The sequence below is a fragment of the Marmota marmota genome, unplaced genomic scaffold (genome assembly GCF_001458135.2).
Source record: "Marmota marmota marmota unplaced genomic scaffold, marMar, whole genome shotgun sequence".
NCBI classification, from domain to species: domain Eukaryota; kingdom Metazoa; phylum Chordata; class Mammalia; order Rodentia; family Sciuridae; genus Marmota; species Marmota marmota.
In genome coordinates, this window is record NW_026000240.1 from 35012091 (window position 1) to 35030367 (window position 18277).

The 18277-nt window shown below is 37.6% G+C and overlaps 1 protein-coding gene across 1 annotated transcript in view; it reads right to left on the reverse strand.

Moving 5' to 3' along the window:
- Nucleotides 1–18277, reverse strand: part of Rbm6 (RNA binding motif protein 6) — a 100895-nt gene that overhangs the window by 78459 nt on the left and 4159 nt on the right. The window contains exon 2 of the mRNA XM_048794057.1: nucleotides 3807–3919. Coding sequence (XP_048650014.1) covers nucleotides 3807–3850 — 44 coding nt within the window. The 5' untranslated portion in view covers nucleotides 3851–3919. The remainder of the gene's footprint in view (nucleotides 1–3806; nucleotides 3920–18277) is intronic.

The following is an 18277-nucleotide window of genomic DNA, read 5'->3' on the forward strand; positions in this document are numbered from 1 at the left end:
GGGGCACATGCCTGTAATCCCAGCGGCCCAGAAGGCTGATTCAGGAGGATCACAATTTCAAAACCTGCCTCAGCAACTTAACAGGGCCCTAAGCAACTAAGAAAGATCCTATCACTAAATAAAATGTAAGTAAAAAGGGCTGGGAATGTGGTTTTGTGGTTAAGCATCCTTGGGTTCAATGCCCAGTATAGAAAAAAAAAAAAGAAATCTTAAAAATAAGGTTTGGGGATATGGCTCAGTGGTGGAACACTTCTTATATGTTTGAAGCCCCAGATGTCATCCCTAGCACCACCATCCCCCCATAAAAAAAATTTGTTTTAAAGATGATACAGGGTTTGGGGATTTAGCTCAGTGGCAGACAACTTGCCTAGCATGCCCAAGGCCCTGAGTTCAGTCCTTGGTCCTAAAAAAGGTACAAAAGAGCTGGGTCCAGAGCCGCATGACTGTATAATCTCAGGAAATTGGGAGGCTGAGGCAGGAAGATCTCAAATTCAAGACCTGCCTCATTAACTTGGTGAGATCCTCAGCAACTTAGCAAGACCCTGTCTCAAAACTAAAAATTAACTGAGCATAGTGGCATACAGTTATAATCCCAGAAGCTCGGGAGGTTGAGGCAGAAGGATTGTGAGTTTAATGCCAGCCTCAGCAACTTAGTGAGGCTCTAAACAACTCAGTAAGATCCTGTCTCTAAATAAAATACAAAAAAAGGCTGGGGATATAGCTTAGTGATTGAGTGCCCCTGGGTTCAATCCTCAGTACAAAAAAAAAAAACCTAAAAATTAAAAAATAAAAAGGAATGAGGATGTAGTTCAGTGGCAAAGCTCCCCCTGGGTTCAATCCCTGGCGCACATACACACACACACAAATACTATCATCAGTGCATCAGTGTGTATTATACTAGCTATAAAAACATTAATTCTACAGGGGTGCCATAGCACATGCCTGTAATCCTAGCTACTTGGGAGGCTAAGGCAAGAGAATCACAAATTCAAGGCCAGGCTGGACAACTTAGCAAGACTCAATTTAAAATTAAAAGGACTTTGGGGATGGAATTGTGGCTCAGTAGCAGAGTGCTTGCCTCACATATGTGAGGCACTGGGTTCGATCCTCAGCACCATACAAAAAGTAAATAAATCAAATAAAGATATTGTGTCCAGGGCTGGGGTTGTGGCTCAGCAGTAGAGCACTGACCTAGCACATGCAAGGACCTGGGTTCGATTCTCAGCACCACATAAAATAAAATAAATCGATGGTGGGGGCTGGGGATGTGGCTCAAGTGGTAGCGCGCTCGCCTGACATGCATGCGGCCCGGGTTCAATCCTCAGCACCACATACAAAGAAAGATGTTGTGTCTGCCGAAAACTAAAAAAAAAATAAATATTAAAAAACTCTCTCTCTCTCTCTCTCTCTCTTAAAAAAAAAAAAAAAAATCTTTAAAAAAATAAATAAATAAATCGGTGGTGGACTGGGGTTGTGGCTCAGTGGAAGAATGCTTGCCTAGCATGCATAAGGCACTGCGTTCGATCCTCAGCACCACATAAAAATAAAAAATAAAGATATTGTGACCACCAAAACTAAAAAATATTTTTAAAAAATAAATGTATTGTGTCCAACTACAACTAAAAAATAAACATTAAAAAAATATATATTGTGTCCATCTAAAACTAAAAAAAAAGAAGAATCTGGCTTTAAAAAAGAAAAAAAATTAAAAGGACTAGAGATGTAGTTCAGTGGTAAAGTACCCCTAGATTAAATCTCCTAGTATGAAAAAATTTTTAAAAAATTAATTCCAGGGCTGGGTTTGTGGCTCAGCAGTAGAGCACTCGCCTAGCATGGGCGGGACCTGGGTTCAATTCTCAGCACCACATAAAAATAATGGCATTGTGTTGTGTCCATCTATACCTAAGAATAAATAAATATTTAAAAGAAAAAATTAATTCCAGAACTAGGCCCAAGGGCACATACTTGTAATCTCAGCTACTTGAGCCCAGGTGGTCAAGCCAGCTTGGACAATGTAGCAAGATTCTGTCTCAAAAATAAAGGAAGTGGGCGCTGGGGATGTGGCTCAAGTGGTATCGCACTGGCCTGGCATGCGCGGGGCGCTGGGTTTGATCCTTAGCACCACATAAAAATAAATAAAGATATTGTGTCCACCTAAAACAAAATATATATTTTTTAAATAAATAAATAAAATAAAGGAAGTGAGGCTGGGGATATGGCTCAATTGGCAGAGTGCTCATCTCCCATGCACAAGGTCCTGGGTTCAATCCCCAGCACACAAAAAGAAAAAGAAAAAGGAAGAGCCAGGCATGGTGGCACTTGCCTGTAATCCCAGCAGCTCACGAGGTTGAGACAGGAGGATCACAAATTCAAAGCCAGCCTCAGCAACTCAGCGAGGCGCTAAACAACTCAGCGATATCCTGCCTCTAGGATCAATAGGGATAGGAATGTGGCTCAGTGGTTGAGTGCCCCTGAGTTCAATCCCTAGTATCAAAAAACAAAACAAAACAAAACAAAAAAAAGTTAACTCATTATAAAAATGTGAAATACAACCCAGAGGAATTTAGTGAGACCCTTATCTCAAAATAAAAAATAAAAAGAGCTCGAGATGTAGCTCAGTGGTAGAGTGCTCTGGCTCTTCAATCCCCAGTATGGTGTAAAACACACACACACACACACACACACACACACACACACAACTCCATTTACAAATAAATGCTAAGATGTTCTCCACTTGTTCATACCTAGTAACTCCTAAAATCAGAGACCTATAAGTGAACTTTAAAATGTACATTTTGCTAACTGTTCCTACTAACCAAGTATGCATTACTTTGCTATAAGAAATAAATATAAATAAAATATATAGCAATATTTTTAATGTTTACATAAAGTATTAAGATTATGTACAACTATAATAACACACCAATTTAAAATGTGGGAGAGAAAGAACATTATAAGAACCCAGCAATGATGGCACATGCCTATAATCCCAGTAACCTGGGAGGCTGAAGCAGAAGGATCACAAGTTTGAGGCAAGCCTCAGCAACTTAGTGAGCTCTAAGCAATTTAGCAAGACACTGTCTCAAAAGAAAAAATAAAACAGTCTAGGGTTGTAGCTCAGTGGTAGAGTGCTTGCCTAGCACATGTGAAGCACTGGGTTCAATTCTCAGCACCACATAAAATAAATAAATAAAATAAAGGAACCAGGTGCCATGGCACACACCTGTAATTCCTGTGGCTCGGGGGCTGAGGCAGGATGATCATGAGTTCAAAGCCAGCCTCAGCAACTCAGCAAGGCCCTAAACAACTCAGTGAGACCCTATCTCTAAATAAAATACAAAATAGGGCTGATATGTGGCTCAATGGTCGAGTGCCCCTGAGTTCAATCCCCGGCATCAAAATAAAATAAAAGTATTATTATGTCCATCTACAACTAAAAAAACAAACACAAACAAACAAAAAAACAGGCTGAGCTGAGGATGTGCCTCAGTAGTTAAGAAAAAAAAACTGTTATAAGACAAAACCCTTGGCATGCTTCATAGTCAGTCTCACAATCATTTTAGAAATGACTAACAATGGGTTGAGGATATAGCTCAGTGGTAGAGCACTTGCCTAGCATGTATGAAGTTCTGAGTTCCATTCTCATTCCCTAATACCCCATAAAATGAAAAAGAAATGATTGAAACTTTTTAAATAGTTTCTATTTCTAAAAACTCAAGAGTTATTTCTCCACGAAGAAGAAATGTTATATTATACACTTATCATTAAAATACTGACAATTTCAATATTCAGATTTCAGAACTTACCGAAAAGGTCCTGTTCTGTTAGCAGATCGAGAATCCCCCCACATCTCTTTCTATGTCAGGAGGGCCCCAGTAAGTAGATCCTTTTTTCTAACAAACTCTACTTAGAGCAGTACCTGTATAAAATAAACCACAAAAAAGTAAGCACTTGAGAACATAAAGCAAAGACTAAACCAGTTGATCTCTGTGTGGTATATCAGGAACTACCACATTAGCAGGAATATTTTTGGAAGTCACTCCTGAATATTTAGATATTAATTTATAATGACAAAAAATACAGTTTCAATGAAAAAATATATATTCTTCATTACTACAAACTTCTAAAATATATTACTACTAAGAGTTTCACATTTATTAAATTAAATAAGCACTTATTAATTTTTCTAGCACCCATGTGTCCTGCATTTTGGGAAATAGCATCTTAGCATTTAACCCCATTCTCAGTCCAAGCAGCTAATCCTACACCATTCAATCTGACTAATCTAGATTAGTTTATTATCTTCACCAAAAGTGATTGCTTTAAAGACAGGAATGTAACACAGATCAAGCAAATATCTCCAGAACTTTTTCTTCAGCTATTGAAAACTCTTTATATTTGGCAAGGGTTTCCTAAATATGAAACTAGCAGTAAAATTGACAAACTAAAAAGTAGACAAAGTGGACTTCAAAATTTAAAAACTTGGGCTGGGGTTGAGGCTCAGCAGTAGAGCACTTGCCTACCATGTATGGGGCACTTAGTTCGATCCTCAGCATCACATAAAAATAAATAAAATAAAAGTATTGTGTCCAACTACAACTAAATATATATATATATATATATATAAAAAACTTTTGAAAATCCAAAGACATTTGATACAGAAAGTGATAGCAAGACAGTCGGGGGAAAAAAACACACACAGATTATCAAAATACCTAACAAGGAAGTTCCAATGCTCATTCCTCCATATCAAAAAACATCTAAATTGTTAAGTTCAAGACCAGCCTTAGCAACTTAGAACCTCCTTCAAAAAAAAAAAAAAAAAGGACTAGGGTGTGGTTCCCAGTACTACAAACAACCAAAAAGACATCTTCAAAACAGTACAAAACTTTTGTGGCATTTTTACTTGTCCTTTCCTCACCAATGTGGCAATTACTATGATCTTGAACAGTGGTAGACCAGTTCCTAGCTCTGTCCTTGAAGAGAAGAGCAGACTTTATTCACAAATTACTAGGTATATTTATTCAACCTTGTGGGGCAGGAAATATCTAGGACTGATGAAAAGTGCTTTTCTCTATTTCACCTAACTCAAGAAAAAGTTGCAGGCACTGCTAATGAAGCTGTAAAGCAGGCCATAGACTCATATCTGGGGCAAGAGAACATTGGTAAAGGCACAGTGGAAAAGCTGGGATGAAATTCTTTGGAAATTAGGACATTCAAAAGCTGCATGTAAATGGGAAAATTTAGAAAGTCGCACAAAAACCCAAGCAAAATGAAATCATACAAGACCAGAAAACACCACTAACACTTCGTTTCAGGCTGATGCCCAGGGTCAGAGAAAGTATAATTAAAGTGTTGAAAAAATGTATCAGGGGCGGGGGATGTGGCTCAAGTGGTAGCACGCTTGCCTGGCATGCGTGCGGCCCGGGTTCGATCCTCAGCACCACATACAAACAAAGATGTTGTGTCCGCCGAAAACTAAAAAATAAATATTAAAAATTCTCAAAAAAAAAAAATGTATCAGAAAAAAGCTATTCTGAAGACCGGGAGAAGTGGTTGTTTTATTTTTGTACAGTATTTTTAGATTTGGTTTTGGTTTTTTGTTGTTGTTGTTTTTTTTTCTTTTTGTGGTACTGTGGATCAAACACAGAACCTCACACAGGCAAAGCAAGTACTCTACCAATGAGCTACATCTCCAACTATTTTTATTTCATTTTATGTTATTTTGAGATAGTGTCTTACTAAATTGCCCAGACTAGCTTCAAACTTCCCATCTTCCAAGGAGCTAGGGAAGCAGCTCAGTGATAGAGCCCTTGCCTAGCATGCATGAGGTCCTGAGTTCAATTCCCAAGAACGAACACACACACTTTTGATCCAGTCCTCTTGCCTCAGCCTCCAAATAACTGGGATTAGAGACATATGACACTGTGCCCTGCTAAATTAGGAAAATTTAAACCACTAAGTCCGAGAAGCAGAAAGAAAAAGAACGAACAAAAGTGAATAAAGGCTAGGCGTGGTGGCACACGCCTATAATCCTAGTGGCTTGGGAGGCTGAGGCAGGAGGATCACAAGTTCAAAGCCAGCCTCAGTAACTCAGTGAGAACCTAAGCAACTTAATGAGACCCTGTCTCAAAAAATAACAAGGGCTGGAGATGTGGTTCAGTGGTTAAGTAGCCCTGGGCTCAATCCCCATTATCAATTAAAAAAAAAAAGAAGAAGAAGAAAAAAAAAAGTGAATAAAGCCTAAGACATGTTGGGGAGTATAATCAAATGAACCAACATATACATCATGGAAATTCCAAGGAGAACAAAGGAGGTAGAAAGATTATTTGAAGACATTCTGGCGGTTCATCCCTTTTGTAGCCACTGTTAAAGTGGCAGCAGCCAAATAAAGTTCAATCCTTTTGAGACTTCTGACCAAAGCCAAGAAGAATAAAAGGTATTTCAATGCACCTTCCCCCATGCATATGAAGATTATGTCTTCTCTTTGCAAAGAGCTGCAATAGAAGTACAATGTTTGATCCATGCCTATATGAAAGGATGAAGAATTTCAGGTTGTGAAAGGACAGTTTAGAAGTCAGAAAACTGGCAAAGCAGTCCAGCCTTATAGGAAGAAATATATCATCTACATTAAACTGCTGAGAAGGGAAAAGGCTAAAAACAGAACTATCTGTGTGGGCATTCACCCTAGCAACATGGTTATAACTAGGTTAGGCTATCATTAGTTAAACTTATCACTAGACAAAGTTTCCTTGATTGGAAAGCCAAATTTTGCCAAGTAGGAATAGAGCAGATAAAAGGAAGAAACAACTAAGAAGACATAAGAATAAAGTAAGCTCATATAGAACTTTCACTAAAACTAGATAAAATGAAAAACAAAAAGGAAAAAAGCTCTCAAAAGCTGATGAAAGAAATGAATCTGAAAATCCAAGAAATTCACAAAGTTCAAGACAAACTCATACCAAGACACATAATCAAACTATCAAACTACAACAAGACAAAGAAAGACTCCTAGGGTTGGATCTGGAGCACAGGACACACCTTAATCCAAACAAATCAAGAGGCTGAGGCAGGAGGTTTCCAAGTTCAAGGTTAACCTCAGCAACTTAGCAAGGCCCTAAGCAATTTAGTGAGACCCTGTCTCAAAATAAAAGGGACTGGGACATAGCTCAGTGGTAAAGGGCCCCTGAGTTAAATCTCCAGTACCAAAAAAAAAAAAACCCTAGGTACAGCATGCATGAAGCCCTGGGAAAGGAAGGAAGGATTAAGAGGATAGAAAGAAAGAACAAAAGGAAAGGGAAGGAAAAAGGAAAAAAAAACAAATCCTAACCAGGCAGGATAGTATACATCTAAGATCCTACCTACTTCATAAAAGAGACAGGAGAATTCCAAATTTGAGGCCAGCCTGAGAAACACAGACCAATCTAAAAATTAAAAAAAAAAAGAACTGGGGATGTAACTCAGTGGTAGAGTACTTACTTAGACTTTAAAGGTGCTGGGTTCAATCCTCAATACCACAAGAAGAAAGAAGACAATCAATCAATCTTAAAAGCAGCAAAAAAAAAAAAAGCCACCCCTCACATACAAGAGATACTCAATAAGATCATCAGCCAATTTCTCATCAGAAACCTTGGAGCAGCCAAAAGGTATGGAATAACCTAAATACAGGACCAGGAATATCCAACAAAATTGTCCATTAAAGAGTGACAAAAAAAAAATTTTAATCTTCCCAGACAAACAATAGTTAAAGAATAGCTTTCCAAAGGGCGGGGGGCGGGGGGGGGGGTGTTACAGCAGAATTTTCTTATGCTACTGAATTTGTTAATATAAATTCAAATCACATTATAACTATAGAATGTTATAGATGATTTCCAAGGTAACCACAAAGAAAATTATCTTTAGAATATGCACATTAGAGCCACACACAGTAATCCCATCTTCTTGGTAGGCAGAGGCAGAAGGATTGCAAGTTTGAGGCAAGCCTTGATAGTTTAGCAACTCCCCATCTCAAAATAAAAATTTTAAAATTAGGGCACCTCACTGGGTATGGTGGCACACGCCTATAATCCCAACAGCTCAGGAAGCTGAGGTAGGAGGATTTCAATTTCAAAACCAGCCTCAGCAATTTGGTGAGGCCCTAAACAACTCTGTGAGACTCCATCTCTAAATAAAATATAAAAGGGGTCAGGGATGTGGCTCAATGGTAAAGAGCCCCTGGGTTCAATCCCGGTACCAAAAAAAAAAAAAAAATGTAGGACACCCCTGACTTCAATCCCCAGTACCACAAAGCCAGAAGGAAATCAAAATATGGTGAAGAAAATGAAGCAAGTGATGGAATAAAAGAGAGATATAATGATGAGAGTGATGACAACTCCAATTAGACCATGAGAGGCTGCTGCCATCTTTCCCTTCTGTGTCAGCCATTTTGTATTCATGGTTTGAAATCTGCTCTTTCTATTTGGAAGTATCCTGTTTTGTCCTCCAAGAGGGGGTTTATTTAATTAGTTTGTGGATTTCACAGATTGTCTAGCATAGTCAAAGTCCCTGGCTTGGGGTCCCAGTGAAGCATTATTTCTGATTTGGATAAATGTGGCTGTGCTATGCTGCAGAGTAAACTCTCTGAGCCATGATTCTGGGTGTTGTGAACTAGTTTTGAAACTGACATTTATTCTAGAATTTAGGCTTACATCACTTTAACAAATAAATTCTAAGTTTTGCCTTAAATTAAATAAATAAATAAATATAAAAGAAGCTAGCAACAGAAGAAATAAAGGGGAAAAAATCTTTGAGGCAGAGGCAGAAAACAAATAGTAAACAAATAGCAAAATAGTAAAAGTTCCTTGGTGATTTAATAATAATTATTATTATTGTTGTTATTATTATTAGTTAGTTAGTTTGTACTTGGGATTGAACCCAGGGGTGCTTTACCACTGAGCTACATCCAGCCCTTTTTCCTTTTTATTTTGAGGCAGGGTCTCACTAAGTTGCTTAGGATCTGGCTAAGTTGCTCAGGCTGGCCTTGAACTTGTGATCCTCTCATCTCAGCCTCTGGAGCCAAAGGAATTATAGGCGTGCACCATCATGCCCAGCTTCTTGGTGATTTTAAATGTAAACAGTTGAAACTCTTATTAAAAGATGATATCGGCAGAATAGATTAACAAAAACATGATCCAAGGCCAGGTATGGTGGGGTTCACCTGTAATCCTAGCTACTTGGGAGGCTGAGATAAAAGGACTACACATTTGAGATCAGTCTCACTAACTCAGCAAGATTCTGTCTCATAATAAAAATAAAAGGATTAGGAATGTAGCTCAGTGATGGAGCACTTGCCTAGCATGCATAGGGTCCTAGATACAGATGGGAAAAAAAGAGAAAACATCCAACTATATGCTTTCTAGAAAAGATTCACTTTAGATCTAAAGATGCAAATAGGTTAAAAAGGAATGGAAAAGGATAAATATCCCATGCAAACAGTAGCCAAAAGAAAGTTAAGGTGACTCTATAATATGAGCCAAAACAGACTTTTTTCCCTTATGCAGTACAGGGGATCAGACCCAAGGCCTTGAACATGCTAGGGAAGAACTCTACCACTAAGCTACATCCCCAGGCCCAAAATAGACTTTAAATCCAAAAAAGTGGGGCTGGGGATATAGTTCAGTGGTAAAGCCCTTGCCTAGTACCCCTGAGTCCATGGTCTCAAATCCCAGTACCTCTAAAACAAAGAAGGACATTATATATTAATTAAAAGGTTTCGGGAGACTGAGGGTACACTTCAGTGGTACAGTTTGTGTTTACCATGCATGAGGCCCTGAGTTCAATCCTCAGCACCAACAAAATAAAAATAAAAGGTTCAATACAGTCAATTCAAGTGAGTGTGATCTCAACCAGCTACCTGCCTATAGTCTCAGCAACTCAAAAGGCTGAGGCAGTAGTACTAGGGATGTGCCTCACTAGTATGTGCAAGGCTTGGGTTCGATCCCCAGTATTAAGAAAAAAAGAAAAAGGTTCAATAGAGCAAAAAGATGGAACAGTTTAAAACATAATATACCTAATAACAGAACCTCAAATTATATGAAGCAAATATTGAAAAAAAAAAAAAAATCAACCGAAGAAATAATTCTATTATAATAGCTGAAAACTTCAAAAACCCCACAATAAGGCTGGGGATTTAATTCAGTGGACACAATAAAAGAGTGGACTGGAACAACACAATTAATCAACCAGACCTAACAGACATATACAAAACACTCCACCAAATAGCAGAATCCCATCCTTCTCAAGTTTATACGGTACGTTTTCCAGGATGAACCACATGTTGGGCCACCAAAAAGATCTCAACAAATATAAAAAGTTACATACATTTGGTTCAATCTCCAGCACCACAAAAAAAAAAAAAGACACATATACAATATAAGTTATTTTCTCAATCCCATATGGCATAAATTTAGAAATCAAAAAATAACACAAGGTAACCAGAAAACTCAAACAAAATTAAATGTATATGACCTGACTTTCCAGTTCTTCTAGGAATTCATTCTCTAGACTTTATGGTGTAAGGTGACAAGTTTATAAAGGTAGAGAGTATAGCATTATTTGTAATAACAAGAGATCATGAGGGCTAGGGTTGTGGCTCAGCGGTAGAGCGCTCGCCTCGCATCTGCAAGACCCTGGGTTTGATCCTCAGCACCACATAAAAATAAATGAATAAAATAAAGGTATTGTTTCTAACTACAACTAAAAAATAAATATTAAAAAAAAAAGATGGGCTGGGGTTGTGGCTCAGAGGTAGAGCACTCGCCTAGCACATGTGAGGCACTGGGTTTGATCCTCAGCACCACATAAAAATAAAATAAAGATATTGTGTCCACCTATAACTAAAAAAAAGTGTAAAAAAAAAAAGAGAGATCATGAAACCTAAATGTACATCAATAGAAGATATTTGTAAAATTGGAATACTATGCAACTCTCAGAAAAAAAAATGAATCAGCTATGTTAATTGATACAGGATAAGGATTTATTAACTTTAAAAAATATACAGGGGGGGCTGGGGGCTGGCTCAAGCGGTAGCACACTCGCCTGGCATGCGTGCGGCCCAGGTTCGATCCTCAGCACCACATACAAACAAAGATGTTGTGTCCGCCGAAAATTAAAAAATAAATATTAAAATTCTCTCTCTCTCTCTCTCTCTCTCACAATCTCTCTTTAAAAAAAAAAAATATATATATATATATATATAAACACACACAGCTCTCTGGGAATGTAACTCAGAGGCAAGACCAACCTAGGCAAGCCCCATCTCAAAAAAATTTTTTTTAAGTATAAAAGCAATTTGCAGACTTGGAGTAAACTTGTATAAATTACATACCTGTTAAGAGATTTGTATCTAGACTACAGAAAGAACTATTATAACTTAATAACAAAAGACAACCCAGCAAGAAGCAGTGGCACATGCCTGTAATCCCACGGACTCAAGAGGCTAAGGCAGAAGGATCACAAATTCAAGGCCAGCCTCAGCAACTTAGGCAGTCCCTAAAAAACTTAGTGAGACCGTGTCTCAAAATAATATATAAAAAGAACTGGGAATGTGAGATGTGGCTCAATGGTAAAGTGTCACTAGATTCAATCCCAAATCCTAAAAACAAACAAAACAACAACAAAAGTGCTGAAGCTCATCAGACCCCAGAAAAAAGTATTGGATTCTGCACACAGCAGGAAAGAGCTCAATGTCAGAAATCTACTAAGGAGTGATAACAAATCACCTACCATATAAACTCGTTTGAAAATGAACAAGACTAGCTGGGATGGATGGTGCAACTCCTATAATCTCAAGCTCTGGAAGCTGAGGCAGAGGACCCCAATTTCAAAGCCAGCCTCAGCAACTTAGCAAGGCCTTAAGTAATTCAGCCAGACCCTGTCTTTAATAAAATTTATATATACATATAAATAAAATTATACATATATAAATAAAATTATATATATAATGTGTATATATATATATATATGTATATATGTATGTATATAAAAGGGCTGGGAAATTTCCAGTTAAAGGGGTTCTAATACCATGTTCTTGGAAACTTATCCAAGAATCTTCTTCAAATAAAAGGCATTCAGAATCTCTAGTCCCAAAAGCTGAAAAAAAAGAAACCAGTCTTTGTTTAGTCACAGCTCTGAAGAGAAACCAGCTGATTTTTTTCTCACTGTCAAATATAACAACTGGCCTGATCAACTTAATGGTAGATAACATTACATAGCAGTACCTTGTGGGCCTTACTTGTACTTAATCTCTCTATGTTTTCAAACTATATAATTGTACATATTTTGGTGATCAGTAGGGGTAGGATGATCTATATTTGAGCAACATGATTTCAATAGGGAAGGATAAATGTGAAGAAAATGTGCTTTTAGCAACCCAGTCTTAATCCTACTTTATTATAGAATTAAAAAGTTTCAATCCTCAAAAAGTGGAAGGGGGTGACTGGGGATGTGGCTCTGTGGTTAAGCACTCCTAGGGAGGGAAGGAGGAAGGGAAGGAGGGAGGGAGGGAGGGAGGGAGGGAAGGAAGGAAGGAAGGAAGGAAGGAAGGAAGGAAGGAAGGAAGATAGATCAATCTAAGACTATGCCAGACTATGGTTGGCAGCTAATACACAAGTGAAAGACTGCTACCTCACTACTCAGCTCTTACCTGCACCAAATGCTAATGCTGCAAGGAACAGAAAGGCCCATGTGGCAAGTTCTGAAGGATACGATACAGACCTGGTGAAGTTGCAGCATGTGCAGATCTTGGTGATAGAAGAAAATATTCAAATAAGAGCTTTGAAGATTTTTAAATGAAAAATGGTTCCACAATGAACATGGTCCTGAGAGATGGTAAACATCATAAGCTACAGGCTGTACGCCTAGTAATATACTTCCATTACTTTAAGTTTCAGTTCAGCAACTATATTACCCCAGAACCTAAAGACTTCGGTTTCCAGGTAGCTGACAAGCACATTATGAAAATAAAGCATTCACACTGTATGTCAGCAGTCTTTATGACTGGAATTATGATGGTAGCTGATTGGTTTTGAGTCTCTTTCTTATTCTTTGTTTTTTCTTTTTTTCACCATCTACCTTTGGTACCAGGGATTAAACCTAGGGGACTTTTCCATTGAGATACATTCCCAGCCCTTTGTTATCTTTTATTTTTGAGACAGGGTCTTGATAAATTGCCAGGCCAGCTCAAATTTGCAATCCTCCTGCCTCAGCCTCCAGAGTAGTTGGGATTACAGGTTCACACCACCATGCCTGATTCATTCATTCTTGTTTTTACCTTTTTTTTGTTGTTGTTGTTATGGTAAAATACACATATTTACCATTAACTTCTTTTTCTTTGCAGTGTTGGAACTCAAACCCAGCTATATTCCAAACCTTTAACTTATGTTATTAAATGTTACAACCTTTAATGTTATTGAATATACAAGTCAATAGTATTAAATACATTCATGGGCTGGGGTTATAGCTCAGTGGTAAAGCACTTGCCTGGCATGTGCGAGGCACTGGGTTTGATTCACAGCATCACATATAAATAAATAAAAATAAAGGCCCATCAACAATTGAAAAAAAAAAAAGATTTTCTTGGGCTGGGGTTGTAGCTCAGTGGGTAGAGAGCTTGCCTTGCATTATGCAGCACTGGGTTCGATTCTTAGCACCACATACAAATAAATGAATAAAATAAAGGTCCATCAACAACTAAAAAAATATTTTTAAAAAAATTTCCTTCAAAAAAATTTGTAATGTTGTATAACCATTATCATCATCCACTTCCATAACTTTTTTCAAATCTTTTTTTAAATTAATTTTTTAGTTGTAGATGGTCACAATACCTTTATTTTATTTATTTATTTTTTAAGTGGTACTGAGGATCGAACCCAGTGCCTCACAAATGTTAGGCAAGCACTCTACCACAGAGCCACAACTGCAGCCCTTCCATAACCTTTTTCATCTTGTAAAACTGAAACACTAGGGCTGGGGATGTGGCTCAAGCGGTAGCGCGCTCGCTTGGCATGCGTGCGGCCCGGGTTCGATCCTCAGCACCACATACAAACAAAGATATTGTGTCCGCCAAGAACTAAAGAAAAAAAATAAATATTAAAAAATTCTCTCTCTCTCTCTCTCTCTCTCTCACTTAAAAAAAAAAAAACTGAAACACTAGCTGGGTATGCACCTATAATCCTAACAATTTGGGAGACTGAGGCAGGAGGATCACAATTTAGCAAGACCCTGTCTCAAAACAAAAGGACTTGGAATTAACTCAGTGGTAAAGCACCCCTGAGTTCAATCACCAGTACCGAAAAAAGTTTTTTTTAACTAAAAATGTCACTTACCCAGGCAGTGTACACCTGTAGTCCCAGCTACTCAGGAGGCTGAGGCAAAAGTATTGCAAGTTCATGGCCAGTCTTGGCAATTTAGCAAGACCCTGTCTAAAAAATAAAAAGGACTAGAAATATAGTTCAATGGTAGAGAGCCCCTGGGTTCAAGTCCCAGTACCACACACACACAAAAAAAAAAGCTCCGTACCCAGGCATGGTGGCAAACACCTATAATCCAAATGGCTCAGGGGGCTGAAGTAGAAGGATGACAAGTTCAAGGCCAGCAGGAGCAACTTAGTGTGAGACCCTATCTCAAAGTTTTTAAAAAAAAGGGGCTGGGGATGTNACCTATGTATTGTTATAATGAAATACCACTGACTGAATGCTTTAAATAAAAATTTTATTTTCTGCAGTTCTGGAGGCTGGAAGTCCAAAATTAACATATCCACAAGGCTGGTTTCTGGTGAGGCTTCCACTTAGCTTACAGACTTTCCTGCTGTGTCCTCACATGGCCTTTTTGATCTGTGTGTACATTTCTGGTGTCCAGTTCTCTTATTATAAGAACACCAGTCCTTATATTAAGGCCTCACCCTTATGACCTCTTATTTAACTTTATTTCCTTAAATATATTTTCTTCAAAATATTTTCACGGGGCTGGGGATGTGGCTCAAGCGGTAGCGCTCGCCTGGCATGCGTGCAGCCCGGGTTCGATCCTCAGCACTACATACAAACAAAGATGTTGTGTCCGCTGAAAACTAAAAAATAAATTTTTTTTTTTTAAATATTTATTTTTTACTTATAGGTGGGCACAATATCTTTATCTTATTATTTTATTTTTATGTGGTGCTGAGGATCGAACCCAGTGCCTCATGCATGCTAGGCAAGCACTCCACCACTGAGCCACAGCCCCAGCCCCCTAAAAAATAAATTTTAAAAAAACTCTCTCTCTCTCTCTCTCTCTTTAAAAATAATAATAATAATATTTTCACATTGGGATTTAATACCCAGTATTTAAAAAAAATAACACACACATACACACTCAAACACACACACACAGAAATTAACATTTGATACAGTAATTCTATTTCGGGGTCTTTACCCAAAAGAAATGAAAGCAGGAACCTGAACAGATATTCCCACACAAATGTTCACAGCAGCATTATTCACAATAGCCAAAAGGTAGAAACAATTCAAATGTCCATCAGTGGATCATGGGTTAAAAAAAAAAAAAAAAAAAAAAAGTATTGAGTCTTAAAAAGAAAATGAAATTCTGATATATGCTACAATACAGATGAACCCTGAAGATTTACATTAAGTAAAACAGGACACATATAAAAGACAAATATATGATTCCACTTATGAGACACCTAGTCAAATTCAGAGACAGAAAGTAATTGAATAGTGGTTGCTAGGGAAGAGAGAATGAGGAATTAATGTTCAATGGATACAAAGTTTCAGTTTGGGAAGATGAAAAAAGTTTTGAAGCTGGATGGTGATGGCCCTCGACACAACTTAAAAGTGATTAAGGGCTGGGGATGTGGCTCAAGTGGTAGCACGCTCGCCTGGCATGTGTGCGGCCCGGGTTCGATCCTCAGCACCACATACAAAGAAAGATGTTGTGTCCGCTGAAAACTAAAAAATAAATGTTAAAAAATTCTCTCTCTTTAAAAAAAAAAAAAAGTGATTAAAATGGAACTAAGAAATTTAGCTCAGAAGTAGAGCAACTGCCTAGCATGTGATCCCCAGCACCACAAAGTAGGGAGGGGTAGGGAAGATAAAGGGAAAGAAAGCTGGGATTCAAAGATATTTGGGGGGGCTGGGGTTGTGGCTCAGCAGTAGAGCGCTCACCTAGCACAGGCAAAGCCCTAGGTTCGATCCCCAACACCACATAAAAATAAATAAATAAAGATATTGTGTCCAACTACATCTAAAAATAAATAAATAAGAGATATTTGGGGGTGGGGATGTGGCTCAAGTGGTAGCAAGCTCATCTAGCATGCGTGGGGCATGGGTTCGATTATCAGCATCACATAAAAACAAAATAAAGATATTGTGTCCACCTAAAACTAAAAAGTAAATATTTTAAAAAAAAAGATATTTGTACATCAATGTTCACAGCAGCATTATTCACTAATGTCAAAAGGTAGAAATGACCCAACAGTCTGCAACAGATGACTGAATAAACAAAATGTGATCCATATGCTCAATGGAATATTATTCGGTCATAAAAAGGAATGAAGTTCTGATACCATGTTACTGACATGGAGGAACTTTGAAACCATCAAGCTGCATAAAATAAACCAAATACAAAAGAAGACAAATATTGTATCGGTTCATCTACACTTGTACCTAGAATATGAAAATTCACAGAGAAACAAAGTAAATTAGAGGTTACCAGTGTTAGGAGAAATAGGGAGTTACTTGGTTAAAGAGTTTCTGTTTACAGTGATGAAATTTTGGAAACACTATTGCTAGTTGAACTAAACTGTGAATGTAACTAATGTCAACAAATTATATACTTTAAAATAATTAAAAAGGTAAAATTTTGTTACTATAAATTTATGTATTAGATTTTATATATATATATTAAACACACACACACACTCCACAGTTTTAAAAAGTATGGGCTGGGATGGTGGCTCAGTGGTAGAATGCTTGCCTAGCATGTGTGAGGCACTGGGTTCAATTTTTATCACAGCATATAAAAAAATAAAATAAAGGTCCATTGACAACTGGAAAAAAAAATACACACACACACACTCAAACAAATACTTTTTAAAAATGCAGTATATCAAAACCTACTGAATTAAATACCTTAAATGAGTAAACTGTATGGCCTATGAGTTGGACTTCAAAAAAATTATTTCAAAAAGGTAATAATATTAAAGACGGTGGCATGAGATGGACATCATTACCCTAAGTACATGTATAAAGTCACAAATGGTCTGAACCTACTTTGTGTACAACCAGAGGCTTGAAAAATTGTGCTCTATATGTGTGATATGAATTAAAATGCATTCTGCTGTCATACATAAATTAGAATAATTGTTAAAAATTAAAATTAAAAATTATTTTTAAAAGGTAATAATATTTAAAGAATATTTTCTGCATACCAGGCACTGTCTTATGGGCATTACATGTATTACATAACTCTCCTCCCAAAAAACCTATCAGGTGGCTATATTTATTAACCTCATTCCAGATGAGGAAACTGAGGCTTGCAGAACCCAGATAATTTGTCCAATGTCAATGACTTAATGAAGTGAAGGGGGCAGGGGTTAATCCCTATCTGATTATCTGAGACCCTACAATTACCCATTCTTGCTATGCAGAGCAACCTAATGCGGTAGGATTACAAAAGGCACTCAATAGGTGTCAGTTACTCAGTTACCTCAATAAACAAGGTGAACAAAATGAACGTGTTGTGGGAGCCTAATAGAAAATTTAGTTCTAAACCAGGCATGGTGGTATACAACAGTAATCCCAGCGGCTCAAGAGGTTGAGGTAGGAGGATCACAAGTTCAAAACCAGACTCAGCAAGGCCCTAGGACACGTAGGGAGACCTTGTCTCAAAATAAAAAATAAAAAGGGCTAGGAATGTGGCTCAGTGGTTAATTGCCCTTGGGTTCAATCCTTGTTACGAAAAAAATAAAGTTGAGTTCTATATACTTGGTCTATAGCTAGAAGATTCCTTCAAAGAATGACATGACCTTTAAGTTTTCACAACTTTGCCAGGCATGACGATGCACCATGGGAGATTGTTGCAGGAAGATCACATTTGAGGACAGTCTTATCAACTTGGCAAGACCCTGACTCAAAATTTTAAAAACAATAATAAAAAAATAAAAATAAAGGGCTGGGATATAGCCCAGTGGTAAAGCACCCCTGGAGTTCAAGCTCCATTAAAAAAAAAAAAAAAAAAAAAAAAA